This window comes from Dermacentor andersoni, chromosome 1, assembly GCF_023375885.2.
Source record: "Dermacentor andersoni chromosome 1, qqDerAnde1_hic_scaffold, whole genome shotgun sequence".
Classification (NCBI taxonomy): domain Eukaryota; kingdom Metazoa; phylum Arthropoda; class Arachnida; order Ixodida; family Ixodidae; genus Dermacentor; species Dermacentor andersoni.
The window spans coordinates 384,377,779-384,402,714 of record NC_092814.1 but is presented as its reverse complement, the minus strand read 5'-3'; the positions used below and the strand labels follow the sequence as shown (position 1 = coordinate 384,402,714).

Sequence of the window (24,936 nt, the reverse complement as noted above, 5' to 3'; positions counted from 1 at the left end):
ATAATTTTTCTAGGGGGACCGTAAAGTGAGAAAAAAATATTTTGCGTTGGTATATATGTACTCTTCATTCATGAATAACTACAATAAAAAAGCAAATAAACTTATAAGAATTAAAAGTTTGATGCATTGTTATGCAATAGTTCAAGGCTTTGAAAATGCGCTCATGAGAATATTTTGCAAGACTCAAACGTTCCTGCTCTTATGCTAATATGTACATCCATAGCGGAATTGAACTGCGTAGGTGTGCGCACTCAAGAAAACTGTGTGGTTGTGTGCCCGTCAAAAAAGCAAAACGTGTGACAAACTTCCGCTAATCTTCATCTTATCGCTGACCAGAGGCAATTAGTTTTCGCGAGTGTCAAAAAAAAAAAAAAGTGGAAAGCAACAGAAACGCATGCATGGCGTCATCCTTCCTATGCCCACGCCTGTAAGTACTAAACGAGCGAGAAACAAGTAGTCGCCCTTTGAGCAATTAGTAATGAGATAGCCATCAGTTTTGCAAGCGCAAGAAGCCGTAACCGCCCGTGGAACAAAACCCAAACCGCTGCCCGTCTGTCTGCCCGTGCGCCAATGCACGAGCAGTAGTATATAGGCACGCGCGAGCAAACTAGCTCTAAAACAAACCGTGCAACGAAAACTGAGAGAGGGAGGCGTGCGAAAAAAATTCACGAGAAAAATGTTTTGTATTCCCACATAGTGGCAGCACATGACAGAAAAGAAAAAGGGAGGAAATTGGCGCGCTTTTTAAACGTACAGGCGGCGCCATAAATAAACGGCATCGACCATTTTTGGACTTTTTCGCGGAGCCGTATATTTACGTTATTGACCCTGGAAGGGTCAAGGTTCTCATGAGCAGCCAAAACAAATCTGGCCCCAATCCCAACTTCGACTGATTTATTTTACAGTTTGTCTTTTACTTGACCATGCTTATCACGGGCACACCACTTACTCACTTTGAGGAAAGGCCATCATGGCAGCAGTGTGCAGTACTCATCGCTGTGCGATTCATGGTCCCACAGTCTGCGCTCAGCACGTTTCATTCATGCTCGCAGTGTTACACGTGAGTGGGAATGCACTCAGATGTTCTGCAAGCTGAAAGCCACTTTTGAATCTAACAGTGTCTGTGTAATGTTGGAAGTCGCCGAAGAAGCGGTCGGATGGGAAGAGCTGACAGCGAATGGAACACTGGCATACCAAGTGGCATGCAAGAAGAGACGGGTTGACAAAAAACGATAACGACTGGTTCTAACAGGAAGTGAGATTAAGGGAGAGAACGGTGTGTGTTCTTAACCCAAAACTTGACACAATAGTCTGGCTGGTCAACTCATTGTCGATGTGGGACAATCGGGCATTCAAACGGCATATTGTAATGGGCACGTGGCAGGGCACGTCATTCATGCGCAAGTCGCAGTTAAGTGCACTAATGGCAGCATGGTGCATGTCCATACAGGCTGGTTTGCTTCCACGCTGCATTAATTTCTGCCTTATCCTGAATTAAAACATGCAGGAAGCATTTCGATGTGCACAAGGTGCACTGCAGTTTCGCAGCCAGGCAACATGTTTTTGTAGGCATAGCGTTGTGATCAGGACAGTCGATCCCAGATATATCGAACTCATAGGGGATCGCGAGATAGTAGTTTGATATATCCATAATTTTAAATATAAAATATGCCTATCTGAAGCTTATCTGACATCTACGCACGTCTCACACAGTTTCTCAAAATCATGAAAAGTGGGAATTTACCAATTTGCTTCTCCAAGGCAATGTTGGACATAAAAAATTTAAACATATTTTTTACACACGAATGTTGCAAGTCGCTTGCGCTGCTGAACAGTCTTTGATACACTGATTGCAGCACTAACCCTAAAAGTCTGCACACTTCAATTGGGCGTGTGAGCATGGTGCACCTCATGCATGTCGAAGTCCTTGTTGGGTGTTTTTTTTGTTTTTAAATACGGTAGAAATGGACGCACCACAAAAGTAAACCAGTCCACTTGTACTACGGATTGTGTACAACGTGCCTGGCTGTGTGTCCGTTACAATACCCAAAATATGCCTTTTAAATGCTTGATCGTCATACGTGGGCAATGAGTCAGGCAGACCGTTTTGTTGTATTTCTGAACCGACTTCCTGTTGGAACTAGTCTTCCTGACTTCTCGGCCACCCTAGAAATACGCACATCGCTGCATGCATGCCAATTAGCGCTTCGATGCCTCGCAGTGCCTTCAATCTCTGCTCTTCCCCTCTGGTTTCTGTGTCGGTGACTACTGACACTACACACACGCTGTTAGTTTTGAAAGAAACCTTCGGCTGGCAGAACATTTGAATCTATTCCCTCTCATGTGTGAGCACGAATGAAATGCATTCAGCATGAACCCCCAAATCACACAGTGATGGGTCTTGCACGTCAGTGTCACAATGCAGTAGTCGTTCCGCAAAAGTGCAGATGTGGCATGCAGTAGTTATTAAATTGAAACTGTAATGTAGAGATCCATCCAAGAAGGGGTCGGGGTCAGATTTGTTCTTGCTGCTCGCAGAACCCTAAAATGCTGTTCGAGGAAAGCCCTTGTTTACAAGAAGACAAACCCGGCGGCACAACTAGGTATCTCCAGTTAAGCATACCACGCGCAGCCTGAGTCGGTGACAAGTTAGAGTGTCGTCGACGCTTTCTTGTGGAATGCGTATCAGACCAGGAGGCCTTTCGCATTCTTGAGGCAGAGTGGTGATCTGCTCTTGCCAATAACAAATGGCCACAGTTTGCATGAGCCATGGTTCCATATGAGCAGCAAGGAAAACGGATAGCACCTTGCTCATTTTTCCTCCATAGCATGTACTGCCCCTCAGTTTGAATCTCCTGTCTAACAGCATCTGACAAAATGGTGCCATTTCAAATTTGTCAGCATTAAATATTTCCAACGATGCGACAGTGATCACTTATCTGCTTGGAGAAGCACACTTGCAGGGGCGGGGTGCGCCACAGCATTCTATATATTGATTGTGGTGATGGACGAGTGTTCATTATATGCATGGTACAATGCAATACCTTTGCATGAGATTTCCAAGGGGATTTTACAGCTGTTCCATATAGACAATAATTTTATATATCTGAGTCGGATATATCCGGGATGGACCATATATGAAATACCATTTTGCAGTGTGAGCTACTTCCAACATTTATGTGCAAAAGATGCGTAAACTTTGTGCATTTGACGTGGCCTTGGAGAAGGAAATTGGTAAATTCTTGCTTTTCACGGACTTGTGGAACTGTGAGACATGCAGAAGTTTGGAATAAGCTTCAGATAGGGTTATATTGTATTTCGTATTTCGAATTATGAATAGTATACCGGAACTATTTCACAATCCCCTTCGAGTTCAATATATCGGGATTGGCTATATCGTTTTTATGCTTGCTACTTAAACAAGTGGTGCCTACGTCTGCCCTGTCTGCCATACCTTGCTTTGTTCTTTAAGCTTTGAGTAAAAGCTGGCATTATGACCGCTTTTACTCTGGGTTCCCACCATCATGTATGTTGTGGCAAAAGTAAACCTATTCTCATTATTAAAGGGCCCCTCACCAAGTCTGGCCATTTTGAGCTGACTAGCGCAGAGCATACATCGTGTGATAACAGTCGTGTCTGCAAAGTATTACATCGCTACGCGCCGCGGAAAGATCTGAAATTTCAAACCGAATGCCGTTTTTCCTTCTCCTCGCGGCCGCCGTGCTCCAAGCCACACGTAGTCGTGCCCCTGCGCCCACGTAGTCGTGTCTGCCGTGTGACGTCGCTCGTGCTGACACATGACTTTGAGAATTATTCAAGACAACATCTGTTATCTGTGTGATCTGTTGCTTGAATTGACGAATTGAAGTTTAGAGAAATAATAAAACACACAAATGGAATGTCTGCGTGTTTTTTGTTTCACTTCGCACCGAAGCAAGAGAGATGGGCTTTCGCTTCGTCTGCTTGTTCCCATGATCGTGTGGTCACGTGCGCAGGTGCCGAAACTAAGCCATTTTCTACAGTGTTCCAGTGTGCGATCATGCTCTGTGATCTGCTTGTTCGGCCTGAGTATTCGTGCAGCACTGAATTATACTGCTAGTTATGTTTCCTTGTGCACAGCACGCAAAAGCGTGCGCTGCGTGAATGAGACAACAGCTCGTGCGCGATGCCATCAGCAGAAATGCGCTATGCTGGGGGGAAAAAAAAGCAAGGAAAAAAAAAAAGATGAAGGCGGGGCCTGTGACGTATGCGTCACGCGGTCCTCGAGGTCCGGTATGGGAGAACAAAGGGAAGGAATTTCGCTTGCGTAGACTAGATGGGGCAGATGGAGAGAGCGTCTTGCTTGGCAGTGGAACCCGCCTGCTGAAGTCACGGTTTCGCGGCACTGAAATATTTGATCTCGGCTATTATTGAGCCGATTTGAAAATTTTGTGCGGCAGTACGCTCCCTAGAGGACACATAACAACTTCCAGCGTATAACCAAAATTTGCTATGGGGCCTGGTGAGGGGCCCTTTAAGCTAAACTTTGAGTAAGCTAAATAATGTTTTGTGGTTCCTTCATTTTTGGCTTGATTGGAAGCCTACCATGTTTGTACCCAGACACAGTGTTAGTTGTTTTGCAAGTGAAAGTTTATTCATAGACAGAAATAAAATAAAACGATCTTGTGCTACAACTCACTAGAATTGGTCTTTGACTTGAATGACCCTGTGAGAACTGTTTATTCTACACAGAGTGTGCTGCGGAGACGCCACCTGGAGGCATTCAAAGCATTGGCCAAGCAGCAGCTGCAATTCCAGGTTAGTGCATCAATTTATGTTGTGCACTATGGCTGGCAGCTGTCCTCTACAGAAATTCAGGGTGACTGAGTGGGTCCTGTTGGCAAGTAGTGTATTGTGTAATCCTGCTTAATGCTTGTGAAATTTGCCAACGTGGGTAAAATTTTTCTTTGATACTAACTAGGGGTGTGTTAATACCGAATAGTATATTTCAAATCGAATATTGTATGGAATCACGAAAAGAGGCTTAATATCGAATAGACTATTGCACATTAAATAAATTATTTAAAAAATTTGTTGCTTTCAATTTTCAGGCAAGAAAATACAGTGCTGCACATGCTGGGGAGTCCCCTATCATTTTATAACAAGAATGCGGCAAGCTATCAGTAACTCGGGTGAGAAATTGAGATATAGAGTGCAGTAGTACACTCTTATGAAAGGGAACACCAAATTACTATGCCAGCACTAATTACAGCTCAGTTATTGTATATGAAGGTCTGCAAAATATTTTTTTTATCAATGGAACTTCAGTTGGACAGAATCAAGTGCTTTTTTCTCTAAAACTAATGGATTAGTGACATTCTGTTCTGCTGAATACCAATGAGGTTCTCAGTGTAATAGTGGACCTGTGTTTCGTGGCAATCTTTTATTTGATGCATAGAAAGTTTTGCCTTCCAGTTCTTGTCCAGAATACTGAAGGGCTATCCCAAATATACGGCAGGTAGGTTATCGTAAGGCCAATCTGCGTAACAGACGAAAGGACCGTGCATCACATGACTTGATCACCGCTCCATGCATAGCCAATGCCGATGGTTAGGAGCTGGCCCTGTCCACATTGTTTCATTGCCAGGTTCGATGTGATTTTCCACCGGTCAAAGTTTCTGAAATCTGCAGGGTCACGGCAAGTCCCCATAGTTCGTCCGCACTGTCTGTGCAAATGCACACAACCGGCCATGGCACTTTCACGCACGCTGTGTAAATCCAAAGCTAGTCCTGTGGTGGGTTAAAAAAGCGACCCATCTGTGTTTACGAATGGCATCAAGAAAAAGAGGCTGATGTATGGTCTGTCACAAAGAAGGTGGCTGCGAACAACTTTGTTGCTATCACATGCAGTCGCTTTTGTTTGTGAGGTGGTTTGTCAGCTTTCCGGGTGTCACATGGCTGCTGTAAATAGATCTGCGTCGATTTGGTACCAAACCATAACTTCAGTGGCTGATGCCCGATGAAGCAGTGCTAATTAGGCCTAATGGCCTAGGCATTGTGGCCGTGACAAAAATTCGCTGCTGGCCGATGTGGTAACAGGCCACGAGCCATTGCGAAATGCTTGCCGTTAATATTGTTGTGGGGCCAAAAGAAGTGAGAAATATATTTGCAGGATATTTACAATAACTCTAGTAGCTGACAATATGGTAGACAGCGCGCAATATTAAGAGCATTGTCTTCTCCAGACTAATCTTAAGACGCCTTCTTCGTCAGCCTGTTACTTCACTCTCAGTGGCTGAAGGATCGACCTGATGCTGGTTAGGAGGCGGTCAAATGATATGACTTAAGATGCGCAACATGGATCATGTCAGAGCGATGCTGAGCCACGGTTGGGTCAAGAGGGGCGATTTTGTACGTGACATCAGTTACTTGATGCAAGACACGTTAAGGGCCACAGTAGCGGGAAGTAACTTCTCCGAGAGGCCAACATGTCGCCTGGGTGACCAAAGAAGGACCAGGGCGCCCGGTGTGTAATGGACGTCACAATTGCGAGTGTCATATAAGTGCTGCTGATTTTCCTGCAACTCCACAAGTCAGCGTCGGGCAATATGGCCTGCTTCTTGTGCTTTGTGTATGGCTTCACGGGCGTACTTGGATGTGAAACTCAGACTACCAGGCAGAACAATGTCGAAAGGGAGCGTAGGGTCGTGACCAAGCAAGAGCAAGAATGGAGAGAAGCTTGCGGTATCATGGCGAGAAGAATTATTGGTGAAAGTAACGAATGGCAATGCAACGTCCCAATTGCAACGGTCAGCGGAGACATACATGGACGGCATGTCAGTAAGGGTTCGGTTGAGATGCTCGGTTAGACCGTTCGTTTGTGGATGGTAAGCAGTAGCAAGTTTGTGTTTAGTCCCGCACGAGTGTAGAATGTCATTGACAACTTTAGAAAGAAAGTAGCGGCCTCGGTCAGTGAGGCACTGTAAGGGGCATTGGGGTGAAGGATGACGTTCTCTAGGAGGAAGTCGGCAACATCGGTGGCACAGCTTGTCAAAAGAGCCTGTGTGATTGTGTATTGTGTGGCGTAGTATGTTGCTACAGCAATCCACTTATTTTCCGAAGCAGATGTAGGAAAACAGCCTAAAAGATCAACACCTACACGGAAGAATGGTTCAGATGGTATGTCAAGTGGTTGAAGGTGGCCAACAGGGAGTGTGGTTGGCTTTTTTCGTCATTGACAAAGGTCACACACAGCGATATAACGGCAGACGTCAAGGTAAAAACCAGGCCAAAAGAAGCGCCGACGAACGCAGTCATAAGTCTGTGACATGCCAAGGTGACAGGCAGTCGGTACATCATGAAGCTAGGTGAGAACAGTCTGACACAGATGTGCAGGCACAACGAAGAATCAGTCAGGGCCATCTGGGCGCATGTTAAAGCGGTACAGTATGCCATTTTGAAGTTAAAACATGCGAAGGTGAGGATCGGGCATCGTTGAAGTCAGCCTTTGAATAAGGTCTTGTGGACAGAGCAGCCGTGTTAGGAAGGCGGAGAAATGGGTGGGCAATGCGGCGTCTCTTGGCTTCTTCAAACCGCCGGCATTCAGTAATGATGGCTTGCGCGGTGAAATAATTCTTAAACAGAAGTATGTGGAAGGCATCATCTCCTATGCCCTTAATGACATTTGTGACTTTATCAGGTTTGGACATCTTCAGATCCACTTTGCGGCAAAGAGCAAGTATGTCCTAGATGTACGTGAGGTAGGACTCAGTGCACATCTGGACACGCAAAGCGAGGTCTTTTTGGGCGGCACGCCGACATCCAACAGGCTTGCCAAACAAATCCTTGAGGTTCTGTTTACAAATGTCCCAGCTGGTAAGTTCCTCCCCGTGGGTCTGAAACCAGATGCATGCTGTTCCCGCGAGGTAAACAATCAAATTAGCTAGCTTGATGGTCTCGTCCCAGTGCTGGCGCTCACCCGCTCATATAGTTGAAGCCAATCTTCAATGTCTGTGTTGTCGGTGCCAGAAAAGGTTCTTGGGCCGTGCAGTTGTGCCAGAATGACGGTAGGCGTGGGTGCAACGTGCCTGAAGCATCCTTGCCTTGAGCTGGCATTGTAGATGCAACCAAGAAGCACTTGCTGCGTAAATCTGTCTTGATGTGGAGCCTGCAACCTCCACCATAAATGTTACGAGGGTAAAAGTAAGAAATATGTTTACGGGATATTTACAATAACTGTAGCAGCTGACAAGATGGTAGCCAGCGCGCAATGTTAAGAGCGTTGTCTTCTTCCGACTATTCTTAAAAGGTCTTCTTTGTCAACCTGTCACAGTATGTTAATTCAGGTGGCTCATCAGTGTTCGGTCCCGAGATCAGGCATGTGGGTTAGGTTGATGGCTGTTGAAGCGGCATGAAGTTCGTCACCTCATATGCAGCATGATCCACGTACCTACCAGCGGTTAATCGACCTGATCTTCGAACGTGCTTTCTCATTTTACGAAATGCGCGCTCCTCTTGTCGCCGTTCCCTTTCTCCGTGTCGCATTATTATTTCGCTCGGTCCTGTCGACCTGGACAAACTTTGACCGACAAGCAGACCTAGCAGATGCGGTGATGCCTGCATTGGGCTGCCGACATTGAATTGAATAATTCGAATCTTCCTATTTGATTTAATTCGGTGATATTCGAGTACTATTGGCACACCCCTAATATTAACCCTTTGTGTGGCAACTTTCTGTTTTTGTGGAAAACTACCAAAATTTTCCACATTTTTTAATAACTGAGTCAGTGTAAACAGCTTTCGTAATTATCGCGAGTTCATTTGTTATTTTCTGTTGTCTTTTACCTTGGAACAAAAGTCAAGTGTGGTTTTGTTATCCTCCATGCGACGTGTTATTGCTGGTGTGGTGTGAAAAAAAAATTGCAGAGGCCCTGGCGGCAAAGCATTTTTGTTCAGCCACATCCTTGCAAAGGCCACCAGAGGCTCTAAATGTTTGTCACAATCGTTAATACTGAGTTGAGGGTCCAAACATGACTGGCTAAAGAAGTACTTGCTTGAGGTGAAGCAGCATCCAAGAACAGCACGATACCGGTACTTACAAGGCGGCCATTGTCACTGCAACAGCCTTGCTCCATGCCACAATTTTTAAGACTCAAGGGAGCCAGACTTCTACTTCATTACCGCCAACTTCTCCCTAAAAAAATTTGTTCTCTGGGGAGCTGGTGCCATAGTGCAGCATTCAGGCCAAAATGATGAAACAACTGCCACTCATCCATGGCACGAAAAGGGTTAAGCTCCACCCTAACACCTTCCATGTGCAATTTGATTCTGGCACCTCTCAACAAGCATTTCATGGTAGCAAATACAGTGGAACCCCGGTTATACGTCCCCCGGTTTTGCGACAACCCGGATTTTACAACAGATTAGCGCAGTCCCGTTGAAGTCCCCATAGAAGCAATGCATTAAAAACCTCGGTTATTCCATGCAATTTTACGCCTGACCCACGTTATACGACAACCCTTGCGAAGCGTAGGATGGAACGGCGGACGAAATAAAAGTGCCGCGGGTCTCTTTTCTCGCTCCATCTCTCCGCATGTGGAGCACTTGACACCGCTCGACCGGTTCGCTCCGGCGCAGCTTTCTTCCCTGTCTCGTCTCATGGTTCGTTTCTCTCTTCCCCACCAGCAGCTGCCCACGACGCTCGCTGTGCTGAAATACCGCCTTTTCTTCTCTACAATCACTTTGTCCCTCTCTTCTCGGCGGCATCGCCTCTCGGCGCGTTGGGGAAGCGTTTCTCTCCTTCCAGTTTCCCAGCAGCAGATCGCCGACAAGGTAGCGCGGAGAGGCCTAGGTTTACCGCATGTGTTCTTCGTCGTAATCCTAGCGACCTGCGTTCAACGGAGGTTTTGAGTTGTGTGGAGCAACACGATGCATGATGTCCCGAAAGCGGGCAGTTCTGCCGCCCGGCGATAAGCTGAATATTATTGAGGAAGCGGAAAAGCGGCATGGAGCCACAAAAGCCAGCATTGCCCAGGACCTTAAGATACCCGAAACATCGCTTAAGACGATCCTGGTAAACAAAGCGGTGATATTGCAGAATGCCAACAAGTTCGGGCTCAAGCGGAAAGCAGCAAAAGAAGGACAGCATGAGAAGTTGGAAAAAGTTCTCGTCAAGTGGCTACATCAAGCACGGAGCTCTGCGATCAACATTGACGGCGCCATTCTGAAAGAAAAGGCGGACCTTGTGGCATTGCGTCTGGGCATCGACGACTTTCATGCATCGAACGGATGGCTGGATTGCTTTAAAAAACAGGATTGTGTACAGGCACTCCTGCAGAGAAAGGACTTCCGTGGACGTTTCGACGGTGAACGAGTGGATGGAGTTGCTGCCGGAGATGATTGCTGCATACAAGCCCTGCGACGTTTTCAACGCCGATGAGAGCGGTATTTCTTATCATGTGCAGCCCGAGCAAACCCTTGCCTTTAAGGGTGACAGCTGTCATGGTGATAAGCATAGTAAGGAGCATGTGACGGCACTATTCTGTGCTAATGAGGACGGTTCCGAGAGGCTGCCCATGCTCGTTGTTGGAAAGTTTGCAAAGTCACGGTGCTTTAAGAACATGAAGATGCTGCCGTGCAGCTACAACTTCAACAAAAAGATGTGGATGACGTCTTTGCTCTTCAGCAATTTTTTGCAGCAGCTGGATGGCAAAATGTGTGCTAAGGAGAGGAAAATATTGCTTTTCGTGGACAACGCACCGTGCCACCCACCCGATGCATCCAGCCTGAGGAACATAAAGCTTGTTTTTTTCTGCCCAACTGCACAAGCCGGCTGCAGCCGCTGGATGCCGGCATCTGTAAGTGCGTCAAGCAAGGGTACCAAAAGCGGTTAGTGCAGCGTCGGCTGGTGGCTATGGAGCGCAGTGAGTTGGAAAAAAAGATCACTGTGCTCGACGCCATGCATTTTTTTGCCAATTCGTGGAACGCATTGGCGCGAAGCACAATCGCTAACTCGTTCAAGCACTGTGTCTTTAAGTGAGAGACTGCCTCCTCTGCTGGGGACGCAACAACCTCGATGCTGCTCGAGGCATGCAGGCTTCATCGACGATGATTTCGAGGGTTTAAACCTCACCACGACCTTCGCTGAGTACGTGGAGGCCGACGACAATGTTGCGATGTGCGGCAAGGTGTCGCTGAATGAGTCCATCGAGGAGGCTTTGCCTAGTGCCGACACCGCTGCGACATCGGACGAGGACAATGACGACGTAAAATCCGGGTCGTCACAAAACCAGGGACGTATAACCAGTGTTCCACTGTATTCAGTGGGAGTGTTCATCGAGGAAGTAAGCACTGTGTCAAAGGGCAAAGTAGGGTGGTGGCCAAACAGAAGGTAAAAGGGTGAAAAGCCAGTGGTCTCGTGAAGGGACAAATTATAGGCAAAGGTCACGACGGGTGATGTGTTGTCCCAATCACTGTGGTTGTCAGAAACATACATGGAGAGCATTTCTGTCAGTGCGAGATTGAGCCATTCCGTGAGTCCGTTTGTCTGGAGGTGGTAGGTGGTGGAAAGCTTCTGCTTGGCAGAACAGGAGTGAAGTAGGTCTTCAACAACTCGGGACAAGAAAGTGTGGTTGCGATCAGTGAGGAGCTGCTGGGGTGCGCTGTGATGGAGGATGATGCCATGTCAAAAGAAATCTGCCATTTCAGTTGCACAGCTTGTGGGCAAAGTTCACGTGATCGTTTACTGGGTCACGTAGTCCACCACGACAACCCACTTATTTCCAGATTTCGACGTCGGAAACATGCCAAGAATATCAAAACCGACTCGAAAGAATGGTTCTGAGTGCACATTGGTGAGGTGAAGGTGCCCAGCGGGAAGCACAGCAGTTTTTTTGCGGTGCTGGCAGAGCGCACAGGCTGCAATGTAGCAGTGCACAGAATGGTACAGGCCTGGCCAGTAGAAGCGGCGCCATATGCAGTCGTAAGTATGTGAAACGCCGAGGTGGCCTGAAGTAGGTGCATCATGCAACTGCTCAAGAACTGATGTCCAGAGATGGCGTGGTACAACGAGTAAAAATTCTGGCCCTTCAGTGCGTAGGCTGTGACGGTAGAGAATGTTGTTGCGCAGTACGAACATGCCTAGGGTGGGCTCTGAACATCCAGAATTGAGATGATCAATGAGAGCATGTAAGCAGGCATCATGCTGTTGTTCAGTGCGAATGTCGCACAGATTAGAAATTGCCAGGATGCAAGCGTCAGTGTCACACGCATCATATTCAGAGCAATTGACAGGATGACGGGAGAGGCAAACGGCTTCCTTGTGCAAGTGGCCTGACTTGCATACAGCAACAAATGAATATTCTTGGAGCCATAGCACCCATTGACCCAATTGTCCAGTAGGGTCTTTGAGTGAGGAGAGCCAGCACAAGTCATGGTGATCGGTAACCATGGAAGATGTGCAGCCATGCAAGTAGAGGTGGAATTTGGCTACTGCCCAAACTAACGCCAGGCACTCCTGTTCAGTAATTGAAGAATTCCTCTTGGTAGATGACAGGAGACGACTGGCACATGCACTTACACGCTATGCATTACACTGCCATTGAACGAGTATAGCTCCAATTCCCTGGTCACTGGTGTCTGTGTCAAGTTCAATGGCAGCAGATGGATCATAATGAGCCAGCAATGGGGGAGCCGGGAGCAACTTTACGAAGGTGGAGAAGGCTTTGGTTTGAGCAAGGCCCCATGGGAAAGCAACATCCTTCTTAAGTAATTTGGTGAGTGGGCAAGCGGTGTCGGTGAAATACTTGACGAAACAGCGGAAATATGAGCATAGTCCAACAAAGCTTCTTACGTCTGCGGTGGAAGACAGAACAGAAAAGTTCTGGACTGCACGAATCTTGTCCAAGTCAGGTTGAGTGCCGGCGATACTGACGAAATGGCCAAGAGGCAAGAACGGTAATTTGACCACTTCCAAAGTGGCACTTGGATGACTTCAGTTGTAGGTCAGCATGTCAGAAAACAGCAAGAATGGCCGACTGACGTGCGTAAGATGACTTGCAAAAGTTGGTGAAAAGACTTTCACATCGTCTAGATAACAGAGACATTTATAGCTGCGAAGTAAGGAGTCCATCATTCTTTCAAAGGTTGCTGGGGCATTACAAAGGCCGAACGGCATAACCTTGAATTGCTAGAGACCGTCATGTGTTACGAAGGCAGTTTCCTCTTGGTCCATGTCGTCTACCAAGATTTGCTAATAGCCTGATCGAAGGTCTATGGACGAGAATTACTTGGCTCCATGCAAGCAGTCCAAAGCGTCATCAATACGCGGCAAGGGGTAGACATCCTTGCGTGTAATTTTGTTGAGGTGCGGCAACTGTAAAGCAGCAACTGCCATCCTTCTTGACAAGGACAACAGGGGACACCCACAGAATGGAAGATGGCTCAATAATGCCTTTAGTCAACATCTTATCGACTTCTTGTTGTATCATTTGTCGTTCAGCATGTGAAACACGGTATGGACAGTGGCGTATTGTATTGGCGTCTCTGGTGTAAATACGATGGATGACCACCGATGCCTGGGCTAAAGAGAAGAGAAGCGTAGCAGGGGGCAGCAGAAAGTTAGGTGGGCAGATGAGATTAAGAAGTTTGCAGGGACAGCATGGCTACAATTAGCACATGACCGGGGTAGTTGGAGAAGTATGGGAGAGGCTTTTGCCCTGGAGTGGACGTAGCTAGGCTGATGATGATGATGACTGTAATAACTGGTGAATGGTGGTCGCAGAGGGGATGCGACATCACGGTTATTGACCAATACGTGACCAATACGCCGGCAGGCAAAACAGATTGGCTGATCAATTGCGGTTTGCTACTCGGCTGGATTTTGGTAGCGTGCAGGATACCGCTGACCAGTGGATGGACAAGGAGCATTAGACAACTGTGAAGCGGCAGCGGCACATACAGAACTAACTCCAAGATTATCAAGTTCTTCGGAGACTATTGCCTGCACAATTGGGACTGAAAGCAAGTTGGTTGGCCCACTGGGGTGGAAAAGAAAGGCTGCAGGAGACATGGCTTGAAGTTCCCACCGCACTATCTGCGTCAAGTCGTCTGATGATAGTCGCTGCAGTCCTAGCCTGTCGTCACAAGAGGATGTTGCAGATGTGTTCGGCAGACATGCGAACGGCGTTGCAATGCAGAGGCTTTTGGCCTGCTCAAAGCGTTGGCACTCTTTTATGATGTCCTGCACTCTCTCGTACTTTTTGCACATGAGCAGGTTGAAAGCGTCGTCAGTGATTCTCTTCAGTACATGCCCAACCTTGTCTGAATCAGCCATATCGCTTTCAGCATGTCCTGGATGTAAGTGACGTATGATGACGTAAGTCGCATCGTTTCGGATCTTGTTTTGTCCGTCATGTTGTCCAGTCTGAGGTGACAACCACTGGGGAGCTCTGTTGTTGTCTCTCGTGGCTACCCTGCACCTCTCACCAATTTGTTACGTTGCAGAAGTCGCATATAAAGGTGTACAGTCGAACCCAGCTATATCAAACTCGCAGAAAAACGCCTATCAGTTCGATATAGAGCATAATTCGATATAAGCCTGCTGAATAATTGGATGTCATAAAAGCACATACCATTTATAAGATCACTTTATTGATGAAACTAGCTTAGTTTTGCATGAAATAGTCGTACGTTTTCTTCTACTTGGGCAATTTCGCTGCCTTCGACGCACGCACTTCTCCACATTGTGGAGAAGTGCAGGCCATATTGTGGAGCAGCTGAGGCTGCAACCTTCCGTATTCGCACAGAAGCAGCAGACTAGTGCGAGTGCACCAATCACTTCAGAGGATGTGGGCAAAGGACCGTCGTTGCTTTCCTCATTGTGCCCACTTTCACTTGTGCTCGGTACGATGTCGGCAATGTAGTCTTCGTTTTCGCGCTCTCCCATGGTCACGATACTACCATCATCTTCACTCACAAACTTGTCGACCATTCATTCGTCAACAGTTCCCGGAAATTAGGACAGCTCACTATTAACTTCAGCACCGGCAACCGCTTCGTCGCATTCATCAGAATTTACCGTCATCATCGAGCACGCGGAAGCCGGCACGTCTGAAGCGATTTCGGATGAACCTCTTGTACCCTGCTGTGCGTACGCTTCGGGCGCCATGGGCACCGGGTCGCGAATTTGGCCGCTTTAGCCCTAATCTCCCGCTTATTCTTCAAGATCATGCTGAGAGTGCTCCTCGGAATCTTGCGCGCTGCGGGGACATCTGACTTCTCACCTCGTTCGACCCGATTTATGATTTCGAGCTTCATGACGAAACGCGAGTTCTGCTGCTTCATCACGACAACACTATGGAAGAAGGCCCACAAGGCGCAAACACAATTAACCAGAAAAGCAGCGGGACAACTCGCACTTTCGCCATATTGTATGACAATGGCACAAGAGCCTCTGATTGGCTGTCTGAGCAAGCGCTGCGGGTAGGCAAGGATAATTTTTTGCAGGGGGGTGTCAACGGCTCGCCCGAGGCAGCGCGGTCACAGTAGGAAAAGCAGTTGGATAGAGTCGCACCACCGGGTTTGCCCGCCACCACAAGGGAAATCCAACTTCTGGGGGCACTTTCCCGCTGCGTGACGTCCGATATATCGGGAGTCGCTGCTATTTTTGTTCGATTTAAGCGTAATTTTGCTATATATACTCACTGTAACTATACTGTGACCAGAAATTGTTCGATATATACAGTAATTCTATGTAAATGGGTTCGATATAGTCGGGTTCGTCTGTATTTACAATATTTACAAGAAAGGCAACGATACATGAACAAGATGGCTGTCAAGACCGATTTCACCTCGACATGTCAAATCCTCTCAACACTCTTGGTTGCGCTGTAACAATATAATGAACTTTAGGGGACCACGGCAAATTGTTTATTACTATGAAAGGTATAGTGAAAGCCCCAAAAATGAACCATTCCGCCCATCAACCCATCAGTCGTCATCATATGAGCTACCCATGGAAACGTCGCTGTTGGCTCTTGGCTCACACTGTTATTTTCCATAGATTCTGCCCCCACGCATCAATGAAGCGCCATATAGTAAGGGTGGTGTGTGCAAAAGCGACGCTGACGGTGAGAAAACCACTGTCGAAGCGGGGGCTCCATGTCGCCTCCAAAGTGCAATGTTTCATTTTGTTTGTTTTTCACATTCCTTGCCATGGACACCGCAAGTGTCCTCTCTCGAGGTGGACCCCTGAACTATCCCAAAGTGCAAGCACATTTTAATGACACTGTCTGGAAAGGGCCGCAGTGTGGCATCCTTGCAAGCATGGAGGTTACATTTCTGTATGCATAGCTGATGTAGCTGCAGAAAGAAGTGCAAAAGGAAAAAGGGACGTGTGCAAAAAGAAGGGTGAAAAAAGGAAGTGATGTGCCTTCGTTGCTAGGTGACACTTATGTGGATAGAGCATGCACTTGCAAAACCTCGTGCATAAACCCGAGGGCACAGGATCAAATCCTGGCCACGACGGCCGCATTTCGATGGTGGCTGAATGTGAAAACGCCTGTGTACCGTGTATTGGGTGCACATTAAAGAATCCCAGGTGGTCAAATTTAATTCGGAGCTGTCCACTATGGTGTGCCTCATAATCAAATCATGATTTTAGCATGTAAAACCCCAGAATTCAACTTTCTTGAACCTCGTGCATCATTGCCTCCACAAGAGAAAAAATGATAAAATGACCCCTCTCGCATTTTTGTCCTCCGGCGTCATCTCAGGTTTTCCGAACCCATGCACCACGACGTCAGCTTTCTGCACTTTGTTGTCTGCTAGTCTACTGTTCCGGCTGCTGTTAAAGATGCACTGAAATCTAAGAATCCCCACATTTTGGAATATCAATTCGTAGTACTGAGTTGTTGTTAACATGACACGGAAACTGAATAAAGATAGTTTTCTTTTTTTAAATCAGTATTCTGAAGTTTGTAGTACTAAAATATTTTTACATTGGGAACCTATAAGCAGTTGGCAGGCAATTTGGGTTTTCTCTTTCACATTGCTCGAGATTGGGTGTACTTGTAGACAGGCAAGTATTTGCAACCGTACATTCGTGACAATCGTAGCCACTTGCCACAAGTCAGTGGAGTAAGGGCTCATCACTGCAGGGGGTCATTGTGGAAGTGCCTGTGGCTGGGGCAGAGCCAGTCTCCGAGAGCAAAAAGAAGCAGCTGCTGCCATCGGAGACAGTGGGACAGATTGCAGCCATGCTGGATGCCCACCCTGGGGACTCCCTCCTCCTATGCGCTGGCAGCACTGACTCGGCGGTGAGTTGGGCTGCAGCTTGAGCTTCCTTGTGTTTGCCTTTGGGATCAATTGGAATGAAATTTGCACAGTGGCCGCGACAGTTTTCAAGTTTGTTTACTACAGTGTAGATTGCTTATGACATAAGTTAGCAGAGTTCCGAATATTTGCACTACAAGTGGCGTCACTCTATAACTGAAACAAAGCCTGGGCACATGCAAAAAATGTTCGCCAAGCAGCTGCACTTATGGTAATTGAAGTATGCAACTAGAATGTTTGCATCGTTTTGTATTTGTGAAAGTTGAAATGTTAGTTCTGGAGAATTGGCCTTTCCATACAGTCTTCTCATAAAGTAGATGAAGTAACAGAAGAAAGAGAAAAAAAGGAAAGTTTTTACTTTTGTCACACAAACAGCACGCATATATATGCTGCGCTTTTCCCGATTCTTATGCTTTGAAGCAATGGTCCTGTGCAGTTCTCATCGGTTCGTGTGACTCGTGCATACCTGCCAGCTCTCCCATATTTCTCGTAATGTTTACAAATTTGGGCTCGTTCTGCAATTTTATGACTGTTGCATCAAGTTTTACAAAAACTAAGTTCTGTTGACAAAAATGTTTTAAAGCTGTGTGGTGCAAGATTTCAAGAAATGTGTGCAAAAAAGAAATTATGCTTGAGGGGATTTATTGAGACGGTACCTGCACTTCCATCTTGTAACATTGCAAGGTGCCATAATTAGAGGGGTACCTTCTTCGAGTAAGTTTAATCAGGCAAATTCCTGAAGCAGACGAAATTGGCAGCACCCGAGTCACTAATGAAGTCACTGATGCAGAAACAATGTTGTTAATTCATGCTGTTCCAATTTTGATGCTGACCCGTCACGGTGGCTTAGCGGCTGTGGTGTTGCGCTGCTAAGCTAAAGTCACAGGATCAAATCCTGGCTGCTGCGGGCGTATTTCGATGGGGGTAAAATGCAAAAACGCCCATGTCCTGTGCAATGGGGGCAAGTTAAAGATACCCTGGCAGTCAAAATTAATCCGGAGTCCTGCACTACTGTGTTACTCGTAATCAAATCATGGTTTTGGAACGTAAAAGCCCAGAATTCAATTCAAGTTTTATGCTGTTTATATGCGGCGCCTAAAGATAAATCATTATAAATAAAGTGTTTTTTTATGCAACAGAAGGTGCGTGCCCACAGTAAAATTAAATGCTTCCTACAACCCCCTTGACTCTTGTTTTGTCCACAGGATTTATGAATTCTAATGTTAACAGGTTGGCAATATGAAGCAAATGAAATTTGCAAGAGTCACTGTGACCTAAATACAATCTATTCATTGTCAGTATCTGCTGTTGCATATCTTCTGCTGTTTTTGTGCTGCGTCTTAAATTATTGATAATGTATGTACATATCCCTCAGATGGTATATGTTCAGAGCAAGCTTTAGGGAAGTGCATGCTATCACCTCTTGCCCCCTAGGTGTCCTGTCAGTGGACTACAATATTCAATGTGTTGCAGCTATGCTCATTTGTATCAGCTTCCCATTTGTCACATCCAAAGGCTACTTGCAACATCACACCAACTATGCAGCATTGTCGGTAGGCGTTGCCTATGCTGACTGCCACATGTCACTGAAAGCGGCCAATTTGCAGTACTAGCCATGCACAGAAGGATTGCTATCACTGTGTTCAGATCATTAGCAATCACCGATCTCAACACAGCTCACGAAGTCAAAATTAAAGAGGAGGTGGACGTTGCATAGTCACTTTGATATATGCTGAAAAGGGACTGTGAGTGTTCGAAGACAGGCTGTTACAGTAAACCCTCATTAACTCTTACTCTGATACCGTATTTACTCGAATCTAATGTGCACTCTTTTTCCGATAAAACGGGACCAAAAATTGCATGTGTGTTAGAATCGCATATGATCCTAAATCTGCGTTACCATATCATCATCGGCATTTCAATGTGGCCACCTCGCACGTGCTTCGAGCCTAGCTGCCGTGGCTTCCTCCATGTGCTGTAGTATGTATGCTAGATTTGTCCACTGTCAGTCTTCCCGTTTTCTGCATTTCCTCTATTTGCATAGATGTGCCGACTGCAAAGACACGCCGAGTCCATCAGGATACCGCAATTGAAAGTGATCACATGTGCAGAGATGGACGGAAATTGGGCCACCTCATGGGCGTTTGGCCTGAAACCTGCGTGCAGGACGGGCGCAAACAGGAGAGGCGTTCTACTCCGGTGGCTGCTGTGTACAGTGTGGCCGCAGGGCCCCTATCTTGAAAGCAATCTGCGATGCAGATAGAGTCCACCCATCTAGGCGCACCGCGTGGTGTTCTTGTCGCTTAACTTGCATTGAAACGAGAGGCTGCACAAAGGTCAATTCGCTCGCTCCTGCTACCGCACTTCCTCACTCCAGCATTTTTATAAAGAGTTTCTGCAGTCATTGAGCGAGACATGTTCATGTTTGCTTCCGCATGCGTGACACCACGCTTGTTAATTTAGTTATTAAGCGAACGTTTAAAACTTTATTCAGCCGATAAAACTATTGTCCTTACTTTTCGTATAAGCTGTCTACTGATTTGCTATCGCAGTCGATGCTTCGCGTTTTGGGCGAAACGGCGACTTTTATTCATCACAACTTTACTGTATTGCGTGTAAATCTTTGTTTTTCCAAATGAGAGAAAGTTATATTTCTGTATGAAAGAATGAGGTGCGCAGTACTGTAAAGGACTTTTCTTTTTTTTAGGTCATGGCAAACCTAACCGTTACAATCAATGGTGCGTTAGAATCAAGTAAATGCGGTATATGTAAAAAAATCAGTTAACTGAAAGTTCTTTTTTCTAGCCATGGTGTTAGCCGATGAGTTTTTCACCCTATATCTCAAAACATTTTTGCACAGGACTCTGGATATCTTAAAATCTCGATTTCGAAAATACCAGAGAAAAGGCGACAAAGCAGCACCGGTAGCATCGCATTTACACTCACCTTTCCCCCAGTGGCAGCTCGCCAGACGAGCCAGACCCTATGTTGGGCCGTGCTCCCTGCCTATCTTTTCCCCTTCCTTGTGTCTATCACCGCTCACGCACACTTGTGCTTGGCTGCTGACTGTCACTTTGTTGTGGCCTCACGTAGCAGTGTTGAGCTGGAAGTTGAAGTCTTTATATATATATATATATATATATATATATATATATATATATATATATATGTACACCCAAGAAATATATCTGAGAAAAAAAACCTTACACTCAGGGTTTGTCAGGTCAAAAAAAAAAAAAGAGAGAAAGAAAAAAAAAAACCCGCATTGCAAGGGTTAATATCAGGGGTGTGCGAATACTCGAATATCACCGAATCGAATCAAATAGTGAATGTCCGAATATTTGGTATATTCAGTGTAGAGACTCGTGCAGTGTCACGTGCGCCACGGAGCCCTGTGTGCTCGCTGCCGCCCAGGCGATTGTTTCAGCGCACCGCCCCAGCTGGCTCAGTCACGGACATTGTCACTGCGAGCGCTCGCTGACGTCGGCTGCATGCGGGGATTACACACACACATTGCCTGCACGCTGCAATCCGCAGAGTAGGACTGCATCAACCAGGGCCGCCTCTGTCGGTACAAGGTTCGGCTGGGACTAGGAGCATGTGCAGCACTGTATTTTCTTGCCCAAAATTTGTAAGCATTCCATTTTGTGAATAATTTCCTGATATTCGATTCTATATTCGATCATTTTTTCTTGATTCAGTTATTCCGTATTCACACACCCCTAGTTAATTTATTTGAAATTTATTCTAAATATTTCAAGAAGTTAGCTTTTGATCATTCTCAAATCGGTTACTCGTTTCCTCACACATAGCAAGAAGTACTGGGACGCCTTCGGCTGGAGGTGCACGACTTGTTGTGCGAAAGTGGCCTGGCCCAGCAGCCACAGCCCGATGACTTCCGCTTCTTGTGGGTGACCGACTTCCCGCTCTTCTGCCTGGACACAGATGGTGGGTCCTTTTTCCTTCGTCACGCCATTAGATTCGTGACCGGCCGCTGTAGAAAGAACATGTTGCTGTAATAATGTGTGGATTTATGCATCATATAGTAACACCTGTACTCAGGGACATCCTATCTATCTAGTACGAGCTCTGCCCATAAAACTTCACTGGACATGTCTTTTGTGCATCCAAAACAGTTCCTGAGAAACACCAATATTGAATGAAACCTGTCTCTGCCATGGTAGCACGGAAATGTACGAATGTAATTGGGCTGACACATATACTTCATAGATCCTTCAGTTGGATAGTAATGTATTCTGCATTGCATTCTTAGATTATCACCAGTTATAGCTCATAGTTAGTTAATTACTTACGAAGTTACTATATTTACCCTGATTCTAACACTCCCCCCAAATCTAACACACACCTAATTTTACAGCAAGAAAAATATAGGATTCTTTTTATTTTTTCAATCAGAAAAGGATGAAACCTGCAATGTTTACCTTCAAAGAATGAAAGTTTATTCACACCTAATGGTAACATCCTCACTTTTTATTGCTAACAGACAACAACAGGCCGTCTCTCACGTGGCCCACAGCACTTTATAGTGCAATCGACTTACATTAATTCGACCCTGATAGAACCGACAACATTGGTCAAATTAAAAAACACCAAGACGTGCTGCTGGTTTATTTGGTGGTATTTGCCAGTCGAATCGAACACTTTTTATGGGTTTAAAGTAGGGGTGTCCAAGTATCAAATTTTCAATTTCAAAGCGAATTCAAATGATGGAAACCAAGTGTGAAGTGAATACACTCAAACCTCATTGTAACGAAGTTTAAGGAGAAGCTGAAATTACTTCATTATATCCATTACTTCGTTATACTGTCTGTTCCCATTTACTGTAATATATACCCAATGGTATGCACAACTTTAAACTTGAAAAGTGTGCTGGAATCATTTATGTATGCTCGTATGTATGCAAGGCACCACATGAGAGAGGTGGTGCCAACAGTGTCTGTGACTGCACAGCTGATCACGTGATGCATAAGCGTGGGCTGAATAAAGAGGGTTTCCTCTCTCACCCAAAGGCACGGCATCTTGACTGTGTTCTTGGAGACACGTCATCTCATCGCAACATGGTGTCAGAAGGTCAAAAATCTTTCCTCTGAACGACGCACCTGCGAGCAAGAATGTAAACAGAAGCCATCAATGCAACAGTGTGGGCTCGAGCAACCGCTATCGCTGGACTTTGACCTCAGGTCAGACTGGCCGGCATGGATCGAGCACTTCAATGTTTACTGGTTCACAACGGGACTCGATGAATGCTGCAGGGAGGCCCAAGTTTGCACGCTACCCTACACAATGGGACGGCAAGCTCGTGAAGTCTTCAGTACGTTCGGGTTGTCAGAGGAAGAGGCCAACGGCTATGAAACTATAAAGAAAAAGTTCAACAGACACTTTGTGACAGAACACAACATTGTGTATGAGAGTGCCTGCTTCCACAGATGCGCACAAAGGCCAGGAGAGTCAGTATACCAGTTCGTCACTGCACTGCATGTCTTGGCGGACCATTGTGAGTTTGGCAGCCTGAAGGAACGGATGATCCGAGACAGACTTGTTGTCGGGCTCCGCAACGCAAAGCTCTCAAAGGCTCTACAAATGGATTCGTGGCTCATACTGGCTACAGCGCTGGCAAAAGCTTGCCTAAAGGAGAGCGTCCAACAGCAGTAGTGCACTCTATGGGGAGACGACAGCCAGTCAACGAAACTTCGAGACCAAGGCCCCAACGTGGAGTCCATGGCTCACCCGAGACGCCGGCAACAGGGCCAGGCGCATCCACAGGCGAAACCATAGCCAGCACGGTGAATGCGGGAGGAACACTGTTGATTCTGCAGTGGTGTCGCCCACCCCAGGACTGTGTGCCCAGCCAGAGCTGCCAAGTGTTACCACTGCGGCAACAAAGGACACTTTGCTAAAGCCTGTCTGAAGAAAGGGACTACTTCTGCCGAACGAAAGATAGACGTTTCCACCGTTAATCAGGAAACAAGAGAGACTTTCGTCGGAGCAGTAAGTGCTAATGGGAAAGTTCGATTTGTTCAGGTACACATAAATTCTGTGCCCATTCTTTCTAAGGTAGACTCAGGCCCAGAAGTGTCCATGTTACCTTCAACATTTCCGGGATTACCAACCCGACTAGAGAAAGCTGATGAAGTTTTACAGGGTGCTGGAGGCAGTAAGCTGAATGTCCTAGGCAAGTTTGTAGCCGAGCTTATTTGGAAAGGAAAAACATGCTATCAAACATTTTATGTCGTCAATGCATTGCGCGACGTCCTTCTAGGATCGCCAGCACTAGAGATCTTGGGAATCGTGAAATTTACTGATGTACCCTCGTCGGGAAACTTGCAGTGTGAGGCGCATTTTCCAATGTTCTGTAGTCTGGGAACAGTGCCCGGCCAATACACAATCAGGCTGCAACCTGGTGCTATTCCACATGCCATGAGTGCTCCACACAGAGTACCGATTCGCCTAAGGGGTCTCTGAAATGCGAAATAGAGAGAATGGAGCTTATGGGCATAATTAGAAAGGTGCATAGCCCCACTGAATGATGTGCAGGCATAGTTCCAGTCGTGAAGCCGTCAGGAGACCTGACATTATGTGTAGACCTCACCAAATTGGACAGGTGCGTAAGTTGGGAGCATTTTACGTTACCAACGGTAGATCAGGCTCTTGGTTCTTTGTTGGGAGCAAAGTGGTTTTCAAGACTCGACGCTAACTCGGGTTTCCACCAGGTGCGGCTCAATAAGGGCTCGGAAGAGCTAACAACATCCTTGACACCATTAATCAACACCCCAGTCTATGTGAATGACCACTTGACGCCGCAGAACAAGTCATCATTCACCAAGGCTCTGGCTCTTAAGAAAGCCAACAATTGGAAGTTCCTGTGGACTGACACTTGTCTAATCAAGGCCAGGAAAACTACCAATAGCCAAGTCTACCACATTGCCAGCAAATCTGACCTCTCTTTTATCATCTAGACACCTCTTTTTCTTCGTTTATTACTGATTTTGAGCCAGTATGTCATCGTACCTTACAACAACTGATTTAGAACAATTTCTTTCTAGCAGCTCTTGCTCGCTTATTCATTTCAATGCACGTATTATGCGAAAGCATTATGACGATATTCAGAATCTTCTTTCTACGTTGACCAAATCATTTTCCATCATTTGTGTCACAGAAACTTGGCTCTGTGGCGATGACAAAGATCTATACTGCTTCCCCGATTACACGTCAGAATACACACATAGACAATCAAGTAGCCATGGCGGAGCAGCCATCTATGTTTCGGCAAACTTAGAGTTCAAACGACGACACGATCACGTACTAAATTTAACTAACTGTGAAACTGCTTGGATTGAATTCAACCATTTGTTTCTCAACATTGACAGCAAGAATTTTATTTTGGGTTGCATTTATCGTTCACCTTCCACTTCCATCAGCGATTTCTAGAGTGTCTTAGATACTGTATTAGAATCATTATCATCTGAAAACAAGAATGCGATAATTATGGGTGACATGAACATAAATTTGATTGACAACATTCGTTAACTACACAGCATATTCTAGTTGCTATCATAGTTTCGAGTATGAATGCCTATTACTGAAACAACACGTTGCTCTCACGAT

General features: G+C 46.1%; 1 protein-coding gene across 3 annotated transcripts in view; it reads left to right on the top strand.

Moving 5' to 3' along the window:
* Positions 1 to 24,936, top strand: part of AspRS-m (aspartyl-tRNA synthetase, mitochondrial) — a 160,882-nt gene that overhangs the window by 94,644 nt on the left and 41,302 nt on the right. For all 3 annotated transcript variants that reach the window (XM_055064941.2, XM_055064940.2, XM_050168388.3), the window contains 3 exons: positions 4,732 to 4,797; positions 17,136 to 17,294; positions 21,123 to 21,258. In XM_055064941.2, the coding sequence (XP_054920916.2) occupies positions 4,732 to 4,797; positions 17,136 to 17,294; positions 21,123 to 21,258 (361 nt within the window). The remainder of the gene's footprint in view (positions 1 to 4,731; positions 4,798 to 17,135; positions 17,295 to 21,122; positions 21,259 to 24,936) is intronic.